At 51.6% G+C, this 12305-nt stretch overlaps 1 protein-coding gene across 6 annotated transcripts in view; it reads right to left on the reverse strand.

The window, feature by feature from the left end:
- Positions 1 to 6539: 6539 nt before the first annotated feature.
- Positions 6540 to 12305, reverse strand: part of AMBRA1 (autophagy and beclin 1 regulator 1) — a 182808-nt gene continuing 177042 nt past the window's right edge. For all 6 annotated transcript variants that reach the window (XM_019551610.1, XM_019551609.1, XM_019551608.1 and 3 more), the window contains one exon: positions 6540 to 8211. In XM_019551610.1, the coding sequence (XP_019407155.1) occupies positions 7721 to 8211 (491 nt within the window). In that variant the 3' untranslated portion in view covers positions 6540 to 7720. The remainder of the gene's footprint in view (positions 8212 to 12305) is intronic.

Consider the following 12305-nt stretch of genomic DNA (forward strand, 5'->3'; position numbering starts at 1 on the left):
CTGGCATCCCCTCAGTGTCCAGCCAGATAGTGCCATCCTTGAGCATTTTACATCCACCACCTCCATCAGGTCACAGGGGAGGAAATGCCAGCAGCAGCCTGTCGCTCGCCTCTCATTCAGCTTCTCCCCCTTCCTTTGGGTTTCGATGGCTGCTGCTGCCTGGCCTTCTCCATGCCAGGGGGCACCCTGGACTGATTCTGCTTCCACCACTTTTTTCAAAGTGGGGGGGAACTGCACAAAGCAACAGTTGAAGCACATTTTCCTCTTCTGCTCAGCATTGCTCTGCTTCCCCGCCTACCAGGCCTCCTTGGTGACAAGAACTTGGAGCAGGCTGGGCCTCAGAGCTGGAGCCCCAGTTAGGGAAACGGTGAAGTACAGCAAAAGCTTTGGAGCCAGGGGGCCAGGCAGGGCAGTGGGATGGGGCAAGGACTTAGCATCTTCCCTCTTCAGGGTTAAAGATGCTCCAACAGCTGGAGAAGCATATGGTGAACATTACCTGCTGGTCTAAGAACCTATTGGTCTGGCCTTTCCTGTAACAACTGAAGGGGAAAGCCCCCGCTTTCTCAGGATCATGGGAAAGTAGGACCTCATGAGGTCAGCTAAGCCAGCCCCCTGCTCAAGGCAGGACAATTCCTGACTAAATCATCCCAGCCAACCCTTTCCCTTGAGAGGCATCAGATTTTCCACCTGAAACCTCTCTGGGAGCCTCTCTGACTAGGTAGCTGTCCCCAGCCTCTGCTAGGGGCACAGCGGGCAGCAGCTGAGAGCGAGCCTGGTGGGGGCAGGCCACACCCCACTGTCTCCCACTTGTCACCACTTGAAAGCAAAACAAATGCTAGCAAAGGGAGCTGAGCAAGAGCAGATGAGACGTGCTTCTGCTAGGGACGCTGTGGGGAAACAAATAACTGCACTTGCTGGAATGTACCGAAGATGTTTTAATGAGCCTCCCACCTCTTACCATAGCAGGAGCACCAGGCAGCGACAGCTGGCTATGAGAGGAGAGGCCCCCCTTCTTCAGAGGAAGGAAGGCCGGGGCAGTAATTGGATCATGTTTCTCTGAGGGTGCTGGCTAGAAATCAAAGGCCGTCTTCCCCCTGGCCTCCCTCGTGGGCCAAGTCCCTCCCTACAGAGTCCAGGGCAGAGTGACATTTACATGCCATGCACCGAGATCCCAATTAAAGCCAGGCCGGCTTGCCACACGGCCCGCTTTAATTAATTTGCCTTTTCCTGTTGGAGAACAGCTTCGCTGACAGATTGGGACCAAGCAGGGAGGGCAGCTGCTCCCAGGCAAGCTGCCTCTTCCATCAGCCCGAGCTGAGCTGAGGGCAGAGAAGCCAGCTCTGGGCCTCTGCCTTGGCTCAGGGATGGAGGGGAGATAGCAGAGGCAAGAGCAGCAGCTCCCTGCACATAGTGCCCTGGATGGGTCTGGGAGCAGTATGGGCAGCTCTGCCCTTGCCACATGAAATGATACCCATGGACAAGAGCAGCAGGAGCCCAACACAGAGCCCACATATTAGTGGCAAGGTGCTGGTGGAGGCAAAGCTGATGCCCTCTCCCCAAGGGCTCAGCTCATGTAGCTGCTGGCATTTCCATGGGGTCTCCTGCTGCAGCCATTTCTGTCTCTTCCCTAACACCTCCCACCTGCCCTGGGCAGCAGGAGTGGGGCACAAGTCCAACAGAGGAAGGTGAAGCCAGGTAAGGCATAAAGGGCAATACTACTGGCATATGGTGGAGAGCCCCACCGTGGGGTAAGAACATAGAAGGAGGCTACCAAGCATGAAGGACTCACTGTATCAAGCGTGCTTTCGCAGGGCCTTGAGACACTACTGTGCGAAGCTCCAGAGGAAAAGGAAACACATCTCTTGAGGGAGGCTGCTGTGAAACACTGTCTTATCATGGGATGGGCTTCTGACTGCACTCAGCACTGCCAGCTGTGAGCCAGGACCCTTAGCCTGACATCCAGGAGTGCTGAGCACCTGAAACATCTCGATTCCAGCTAGCAACCTTTGGCCCTCCAGCCCCTGCCCGGTACTGGCACAGCAGACACTTTTCTTCAGTGCTGAATCATAGATAAGAAGGACCAGAAGGGACCTGTAAGATCAGCAACTCCAGTCCCTTGCCATGGGCAAGAGGTAATGCGCTCAAAGGAGCTCCAGTCTGCTCTTGACCGCCACCAGGGATAGTGACTGCATCACCTCTGCTGGAAGTGTGTTCCAGATTTTGGTTACCCATATGGAAAAGAAGTTTTTCTGCAAGTCTAGCCTAAACTTCCCCCTCCCTTCCCCGCCCCCCAACTAGCTTGTGCCCATTGGTCCTCATCCTCCCAAGGGGTGCTTTTCTGAAAAGTTGCTCTCCCAGGTCCTGGTGTTCTCCCTTGACATATTTGTAGGCAGCTATCAAGTCACTCCTCAGCCTTCTTTTACTCAAGACTGAACACATCAAAGTAAGAGAATCCTGTTGCTGGAGAGATGGACTTTGCTGCTCCCTTGCTGCAGCCTGTTCAACAAGCGAGCCCTGCATTTCTCCTCCAGAGCCATCCCTCCCTAGGTTCAGTGTGCTTCCTGGCCATTTCTTTCTTCTCTCTCCAGCCTCCTGTTTTCATTCTGGGCATCCAGAGGAAAGTTACCTGTCTTGCAAGTGCAACAAACAGTTCCTCCGGTGACCTCACAGACATGTGCCTTCATGTGCCTGAGCAGTTGTTCATGTGTCCAAGGATTCTTTTACTTTAATGCTTTGCAGCTGTGCATGAAGCTCCTCTTGGAGGGGTACCAGGCAAAACTCATTGGTGTGTGTAGGAAGATACACACATCCACCTCTCAGAAGGTCAACAGGCCTCAGCTTCTGGAGGTGAGGTCTGCAAAGCTGCACGCTGCCCCTCTCACTGCCCCTGTGGTAGTTGGCTGCAGGAACAGGTATCCTGCACTGCTCCTGTGCCACTCAGCTCAGTCTGGGGGACACCAATGCCCCCCCCCCATCATTTGTAGCCTTAGTGCAGAGAGAAGCAGAACTACTGGGACAGAAGAAAAAAGCAAGTCAACAGGGAAAGAATAATGCACAGAACGAGCAGATGAGGAAGAAGAAAGCAAAAGATGGAAGAGGAGAGAGGAGAGAACTGTCAGGCCACAGCGTGGGAGGAGTGGGCGGGGGCCTGCCATCTGCTTATTCACCCCACGGGGCTTCCACACAAGCAAGCTAGGAGCTCCAGCTTTCACTGCTGCTCATCACTATTTAATCAGCTATCAGGAAACAATCCCCAATGCCATCTAATGCCCTCTTGTCCCCCTGCGCCCAAGCACCCATCACTGTAGCATCCATACAGGCCAGCACACTGCATAAGACCTGCTTATTCTAAAGCTGCCTTGGCAGTACACGGTTCCTGGTAGGCATCGCCAAATGTCTGCTTCTTGCCATGTTTTTCCAGTGCCAGTCTCCCTGGCTTTTTCCCTCTTCTCCCCTAACCTAAATAATTTTGCATCTTCAGCAAATCCTGCCACCTTGCTCTCCCCCACCCTCCCATCCTCCCCCTCCAGCTCATTAAGACGTTTATAGAACATGAGCCTCCTACTGATCCTTGGGCCAACCCACTATTAACCTCTTTCCATGCTGAGAATTGGCCATTTATTCTGACTCTGCTTCATATCGCCAACTGTTTTAATCTACAAGCGAACTTTCCCTGTCACCCCCAAGGTGACCAAGTTTCTTTAACAGCTTATTGTGAGTGACTTTCTCAAAAGCCTTTTGAAAAGTTAAGTATGTTCTATCCCCGGCTTCTTTTTTCATCAGGACTCTGTTTGCTCTTCTAAAGGCACCTGGCAGGCCAGATCCAAGACAAGCTGCTGGTTCTCAGATTATTTTCTGCTCTCAAGCAGCAGAGCTTTCATTTTGCCAGCCAAACAAGGCCAGGGAAGGTGCGTGGCTGCAGCATGGTTTTTCAGGCAGCAGTAGTAGAAATAATGGGATAGTAGGTAGAAGAGAGCATCTCATGTGTAGCCCCAGCAGGGGTATTTTTTCCATTCAGAACAGTGCTTGTGAGCACTGCCTCACTGAAGGTAGCTACTCTTCGCTCTGACTGCAGGTCTTCTCCTGAAGGGGCTACTAAAACATGGGGAAACCCTGGTAGGTCTCATTAAAGACACTGTTGAACCCTGAACTTATGCCATGGGGGATCAGCCACAAGGAACCCTGCTGTGCAATTTCCAAAGCCTCCTGTAGTGTGGTTGATTCAAGCAGATGAGGCTCCCTCCTCCTTCCCTTTGCTGGCCACTCCACAGCCCAGGAGACCTCACCGGTTTCACAGCACTAAAGTCTGTCCAAGGGAAAGAGTAGGACCAGTATCTATAATGGTCCCAGGATTTACTGATGTCCCAAGTCTGGAGAGGACAGGTCTAGTCAACACAGCCTGTAGTTAAAGAACAGTGTAAGCAAAAAGCAGGTGGGCACAACACTCCTAAGGGGCTGAAGTTGTGCAGGGAGGGGAGAGGTTTCATGTCATGGAAGAAGATTCTCTGGGAAAGAACAAATCTACTTACCTTTGTCACAAATGCCAGGTTCCTTGCATCTCCCAGCTCTCCCTCCTCTCTCACCACTACGGGAGGGGCTTGGGCCTCCTTTAAAGAGTGAGTGTTCGCAGTCTGCAGATCTTTTGTCTGTGGGAACTACAGTAAAATGCTGTCGGTTTGTGTAGGCTTAAGATCAGCATTTTCTTACACTGATGGAGCTCCTGTTGACAGGGTTCTGGACTTCTTAACCCAAAGATTTCCCAGCAACAGCCCAACTCTCCAAGAGTTTTTGAAGGGCAGGTGAGTTGCAAAACTGGCTTGTCCATCAATGCCATCACCTTCACTTCAGGCATGTAAAAACACATCAACCACAGCCTCTTGCAACCTCAGCTGCCTCAGGAACAGAGCTGTATTTGGCGAGAAGACTTCAGAGAAGTGGAAAAAAGGTCGTCAATACGTCTGACTTACTACAGCCACTGGACCTTTTGGTTTTCAAACCTGCAGGAAGCTTTAGTTAGAGGCTCTCCAAAAGAAAAGTAGCTTCAGCATACAAAGGAGGTAGTCCGTTTTGACTGCACAGAGAAACTGGGAGCTGCTGCCGCTCCTACTGCAAATTTTGCCATTGATTTTAATGGTGGTAGGACTTTGAGGAGCAGTGCACACAATAGCTGACTGAGTTGTCAGCCCTTTTATACAGCTGCAGTACAACAACCTGGCTTGATTGCCACAGAAAAAGAATAGGTCTGGCTCTCATGAACCAGACATAACTGGAGAAAACCAGACCAAGATTATCTCTTCCTGTGCATATGAGGATCTCCTCTGCCTGTTGGCCCCCAATTTCATAGATTACAAGTCGGAAGGGACCCAATGGATCATTGTGTCCAACCCCCGGTCCCTGGCAGGAAAGAGGACCGAGGTCAGACGACCCCAGCCAGGTGATTGTCAAGCCTCCTCTTGAAGGTTGTGAGGATGGATGTCTCCAAGGGCTGTGTGCAAGGCACTAGCCTATCAATAACATGCCCAGGGTTCCTCTGGGAGAGATTAGTGTGGTACCCTGCTTCCTTTTCCCATCCACTTCCAAGGGTAGAAGCACATATAACCATGGACACTGAGCTGACATTAGTGCCTGCACTGACTGAGCAAGGAAGGGTCTGGCTTAGTGGGGCCAGACACACTCAGGCTCTCAGCACATTCCTGGTGCAGCCTGCATGGAGGTAGGACCAGGATGTGTGAAGCCTTCACCCCCCAGAAGAAAATCCCATTTTGAGGCTGGATCACCCATGAGGTCAGAAATGCAACTGGCACAGGGTGGGTTTTAGACTCTGATTAGCACCCTACAATGGGGCCTGGCAGTGCCTGATTTGATTTAAGGTTCATTTCCAGGCTGCGATTTAAGAGAAGATTTGCTTAATGTTCTCCAACAGACTCTTCTGACTAGGAGCTGGAGTGCTGCTTAATGACTACCTTATTTATTGCTGCGCTCTCATGGTGCTGAGACTAGACTGACAGGCAGGAGGAGGAGAGCAGCTCCTGACAGGTGCTGGGCAATTATTCAGATACAGAAGGGAAGAGGCACCTCCCAGCAAGTGGTTATCCTTCCCACCCGTGGAGGTGGGGGGGTGGAGTGCACCTTCTGGAATAGGCAAGAAATCAGCTCTCCTCCCCTTCACAGGAGGCTGGCAAAACAGATAACCATCTACTCCGAGGGAGGGGGTATGTCCCTGTAGCAGGACTGCAGAGGGGGAGGGGGAATACATCCTTTTCTTTACTGTAGGAGGCACTGGGAGAGCAGAGGTGTGTGTGTGCGTAGCTGCCTTGTGATCAAAACAGGACTCTGAAGCAATAGCCCCAGCTCTGAAAGCAGCTCTTTGTGGTTTTAGGCCTACCTACCTCAAAGGCATTAGCCCGTACCCTTCCTGATGGGGAAGGAGGATGCAGGGGTTGCACATTCATAAGACACTTGCAGCCTCTACGCCAGAACGGACCTTGCCATGACCAAACACTTAGACATACTCACCAAGAAAAGACAGCAGGCCAGAAAAGGGTTTGTCATGTTTTAATGACATTGATCTTTGGTGTTTCCCTCGTTAGCACTCACACTCTCCCCCTCACCCTCCTGCCACAGTCTGTGAGGAGGGAGAGTTACAAACGAAAAGGAAAATCACATTTTAGACTAAAAACAAAATATCAGAGCCTTGATTTCTCCACTAGAAACTACATGTACAAGGTCAAGATTTCACATGCAACACCGTACATCACAGACCCATACCTCACACCCTGACCTAGAGCTGAGAAACCCTCCCTGCCACCTACTGAGGAAGTGCAACCCAGTCCTGGCACTGCAATACTGCCAGGATGGCTCATTAATATTGGCACAGCTGGGTGCATGAACTACTGGATTATCCTTGAGTAAACTTTATCTTTACTAGGGAGCCATCCCTGCACACCTAGCCCTGATTCCCTTTCCTCACCTGTGGCAGCTCCAGTCAGGTTCCCAAACACAAACTTGAGCTGACACTCAGGTCTTCATTTTTGAAAGGTTCCAGAGCACAGAGACTACTGAAGTCCAAGCCTGGCTTCTGTTCCAGCTCAAGGCCACTGAAAACTGCCAACTGGCTAGAAATAGTGTTTTTTCAAGCTACTAAAATGCTCCATATCCTGGAGGAGCACCAGTTCAATGCCATGGAGTGGGACTCAGGCCTGGAAGACTCCTCCACTCCAACACCACTGGGGCAATCAACACTGGACATCCAATCATGTGGTTTGTCCCTGGGGGGATGCTGCAGGCCCTTGCCTGATTGATCCTGGTGGGTGGGAGGAAGGAAGGAGAAACTAACTGTTTTAGAGAGGGAAACATTCACAGCACTGCAGGGTTAGGGCCAAGCTAAGGAGATTACAGTGGCTTGCCGAAGGACACAAGGCTCAGCCAAACACTGGTAGGGCTGGTCAATGTTCTTGCAGAAACTGTGCAGCAAAACATGGGTGCTGGGAGCTAAGAGAATAAAGCTTCTTCCCCCTTACTGCCCCTAAAGGTTTGATGACTGCCCTTCCATTCCCCAACCCTCCCCCTCCCCCCTTCCCCAGTACAGATGTCCTCTAAACAACCAAAATCTTGTCAGTCTCAGTCCCCCACCCCCCACTATTCTTCCAACTCCTGGCCAGCTGTGAGGTACAGGTCTCTGTTGAGCAGTACAAGGGTAGCACCAACATACAGTTCTTCTCTACCTGTTTCGCGACCCCCCACTGGTGCTGTCGGTACTAGAGAAGTTGGTACTGTCAGGAAGATGGTTATTATTAGTTAGGTCACTGTATTCAATTGGTCCCTCCGTGTCCATCAAGGACTGGACCTGCTCTGGCAGGTCCTGCCCATCGCTTCCTTGCCCTTCGCTCCCACCAGAGGCTGTCCGCGGGCTCAGGCCATGTTCTGACAGTTGCATGGATTCGGAAAGGATCCGGCCCTCCAGCTCAGCTGCCAGTTGGTGCGAGGTGGACTGCTGTGCTGTGGTGCCATCAGCTCCGGTAGTCTCCACCCCTGTCTGAGAGCTGCGGTGAATCCGGTGGCTCACAATGATGTTGTTGCCAAAGCCACCCATGGACGCCATGGTGGTGCTCTGCTCTCGCTGGACCACAGCGGTCATGCCACCCTCAGCCATCAGCCGCTGGATCCTGCTAAGGGCATCTTCCCCACTGGCCCCATATTCAGGACCTTCCCCTGAAACAGAAAGCAGAAGAGGCTTTGGTGCACTTGTCAGCTGGAAAGGAGAGGAATAGGGTGGGCAAACACAGCCTGGTGCCCCAGGACTCAGGGAGAGACCAGCCCCAGGGCGCTCCATCTCATCTGGAGGCATGCAGCATTTAACTCCTGGAGTTTAACTGTATTTTAATCTTTACCCACAGGCCAAGCAAAAAGGATTTGATTCTAATAACATGCACCTGGCAGAAAGAAGCCTCACAGCAGCCAGATCATAGCAAAGAGAACTAGACAAGCCCCACAAGCTGCCACCAGGGGTAGGTAATACTGCCTAGTCCAAAGGGCCCTAGCGTCCAAGCACCAAAGCCAGAATGCCACCATACAAAAACAGTGAAACTACATCTTCAAGTAAGCTGCAGCCTCCATATACTACTCTCTCCACCCTCCCCACAGCAAGCCATGGGATCAGTCACCACATGCCAGAAGGAATCTCACTCTGCTGTCATGGACCACAATCCAGAAGATACTGTATCCCATTATGGCAGCTCATGCCACCTGAGAGTCAGCAGCACTGGGAGCTCCAGTGCTGCCCCTGATCCCAGGCCAGTGGCCCATGAAGTCTACAGTAACGCTACAGAGATGACAGTTCAGATTGTAAAGCCTGTCTACTGGACAAGAGGAAACAGAGCACCTTCCCTGTGCTGCTGCCATGTGCACCACCTGCAGCGGGAGAGCTGTTCCCCCAGCAAAGAACAGGATAGGGTCACACACTGGAGAGCCACCGACGATTAACAACAGGCCTTATGCAGGTCCCACTCAGGGGAATCCTCACTGCCACATAGGCTCCCACTTGTCCTGGGCTCTCTTGCGCTATAGGGAAAGGGAAATGTCCTTGAGAATCACAGAGCAGAGCCTGGGAAGGATGCACTTATTAAGCCAGCCAGGTGTAGAGAGAAAAGGTCAGAGGCAGAGAGTTTCCTCCCAGCTATGGGAAAGGTCAGTGAGTCCCTGGGGCCTGAAGAGGAAGAGCCCAGCTCCGCCCTTCACCACAATGAACCAAACTGTCAAATCGTGAGAGGTGCCATGCGTCTTTCTGCCCCCTATCCCGCTGAAAATCCCCCAGAGGAGACTATCAGTACAGGGAGAGGTCATGCTTCCAGTGGATGGTGACTAACACCAGGACAGTCAGAGGCCAAGATCTGAACCTGAAAACTATCACAACAGGGAACACACCCAAGTGTCTAGGCATGTGCTCCCCATAGGGCATGTGCTTTACTTTTAAGACTTCTGGTATTTGTCTGCTGACTCTTCTATTGCAGCAGAGCATTGGTTAGGTTGTGCTAGGCAATTGAGGGAGGGGGGCAGGGATCAGCACTGCATCTCCTTCTCACTGAAGGAAACTGCACTGCAAAGAATAAAATGCCACAAAACAAAAAGAAACAAACTAATAACAACAAAAACCCAAACAAAGCACAGCTTGAAGAACAACAACAACAACAAAAATTGCCAAGACAGGAAGCTCTGGCACTGATCCATTTGTCAGCACATGCCATTAACTGCAAACCTCATCCGGGTTGTTTGGAAAAAGACTCTTATTCACTGGAACACGGTGGAATCATTCCGCAGAGGGATCCTTCCCATCTTATTAAAGAGATAAATCTTGCTCCCAGCTCCATAGAGCCATCGCTGTGCTGATTAGGAGCAAGAAGAGTGCAGTGCACTCCCCTGCAGCCAGGACTGAACATAAATGCAAGAGGCTAAGAGCAGGAAGGGAGTTTAAAAACAAAACGCCCCACTGCCCGCAAGGCCAAACTCGTGGCTGCTCATGATTGTGGTGCAGACGTCACGTTTATAATAAAGGAGCCTACGACCAGCTGCCTAACCCATATGGGCTCCCTCAGAACAGTTAAGTACAGCCTCTAATGTGGATGCAATTTCTTCAATAGAAATTACTTTACTTCTTCTGGTACCATAACAGCTGTCCTAATATCAAGCACTTTTACTCTGATATAACTGCACCCACAGCAGCGAGGCACAATCTGTGTATAGACAAACCCTTCCCCACCCGATGCTCTTGTAGAAGTACGGCAAATGCCAGGGATTAATATAATAATCTTAAGGAGGACATGGGAGCACAGTTTAATAGTAGGGGTAAGCCAGCATTGGTCGAATTGGCCTGCTCCATATCTGGAATCGCTAAATCCAGACTGGAGGGATCTTCCTGAATGAAATGCCTCCATTCAAGTATCTGCAATGGGTTTGATGCCAAGGTCACTGGATTTTCTATGGCTGAGTTTGCAGAAAAGCACATTAGCTGCTATTAGGGGTGTACCGATACAGATTTTGGGGGCCAATACTAATAGCTGATTTTTAAGGAGGCACATTGGCCAATACCAATCCGATTTCCGATACCAGCCCAGCAGCTTTAAGAGTTGCATCCAGCTAGTAAGTCTGGTGGCGTGGAAGAGGAGAAGGGAAGGGGTGTGGGGCAGATCAAGGCCCCTGCGGTGAGGGAGGAGTGGGACTGGGACTGGGGCAAGCACTGCCCAGCCGTGGCAGGGTGGGCATGGGATGGAGCCTTGCTCGTTTTGGGGATGCGGGGAGGGGAGGCAGCTTCCACTGCTCATGCCGGACTGGTCCAGCAGCTCATCTGGCACTTGCCTGCTCGTCTGGCAGCTTCTGCCACTGCTCCTGCCACTCATCTAGGAGGGCATGGGGTGGAGGGGGGTACCCCCAGATCTGGACAGGGTGGGATGGGGTCTTTCTAGTGGTGGCAGGGCTGCATTCAGGGTGCACAGTGGTGCTGGGTGGGGGCTACAGGGGAGCTGCAGCCACCCCAAAATTTGCTGTAGCCCACCCCCCCCAGTCTCGCCACCAGCCACCCTGTGCGTAGCCCCGGCCCCAGCCCGCCCCTCACAGATTCAGGGGCACATGTCCCACCCATGCCCTCCCACAGGAATGGCAGGAGCCACCGGATGAACAGAAGAGCACCAGACAAGCTGTTGGATCAGCAGCTCCTGCATGAACAGCGTGCAGCCCGCCCCCCCCCCCAAGCCGCGGCTGTCCCACGCCTGCTTCACCCCAGCTTGGCAGCGCTTGCCCCAGCCCGTCCCACTCCTCCCTCACTGGGGGGGCCTTGATCTGCCCCCCACACCATGCCCCTTCCCTTCCCCTTCCACCACACCAGACTTACTAGCTGCACCCAGGTCTCCAAGCTGCCGGGTGGTGCTCCTCACTGCCTACATGCTGCGCTGCAGCTACATGTACGTACAGGCCATTTATCAGCCAAATTATTGACCATATCAAGCCGATTTCTGATACAGACAATTTACTTTAAATTGGTGTCAATCTAATGCTCATATAAAAGTCCCATTCTGAGCTCAGACAGGGAGACAGGCAGAGAGTGAAAGCTGAGTCTGCACAGGCCACTTCTTCCCAGATGTGCCGATGTTCCTCAATCCTGTCCTGCAACAGCCACTACCATTTCAATCTGTGCAGGGTTCTGCAGGCACACTTTGGTTTTCAACAGCAGCATCCCCCATGTTTACTCCCCCTGGGAATGGTATCCTGCTCCACTCTTTACACAGCCCCTCTGACTGCTTCAGCCCTGGTGAAAGGAGGGGGAGATCAGAGGAATGAATACTCTCATGTTATGATACTCCTTTGGAAAAGGGTCTGGCTTGTGGAAGAGTGGAGATGACCAGGGATCCTGGTTTCCTTGGTTTAAAAATAGCAAATTCTCCCATTTAAAAAAACCCCCAAATCTACATTTTTTCACAAAAAAAATGAAATGCCACTATATATAGGTATCAGTTGAACACAACGTTTTATAGATATACTTACAATTTTAAAGAAATTTGGAAGTTTACCAGTGCCTCAATCATTATAATAAAATAAATTAACTACCCATAAATTTTGGTGTTAGATTTTTGTTTTTTTATCATAGAAAAATCAGAGCTCCCCTGCCTCCTTTGATCACCAGGATGTGGGTCCAGCTGTAGTTTTGCCCCCGTTTTGTGGCACTGAGTAGCCCTGATAAGCTGGTACTCTGTCCGTGCTGTTGCCCCTCACTCCCAAGCCACAGCCCCCTGCCCCACCCAGCCCTGACAGGAGGC

The sequence above is a fragment of the Crocodylus porosus genome, unplaced genomic scaffold (genome assembly GCF_001723895.1).
Source record: "Crocodylus porosus isolate Cpor-Errol unplaced genomic scaffold, CroPor_comp1, whole genome shotgun sequence".
Lineage (NCBI taxonomy): Eukaryota > Metazoa > Chordata > Crocodylia > Crocodylidae > Crocodylus > Crocodylus porosus.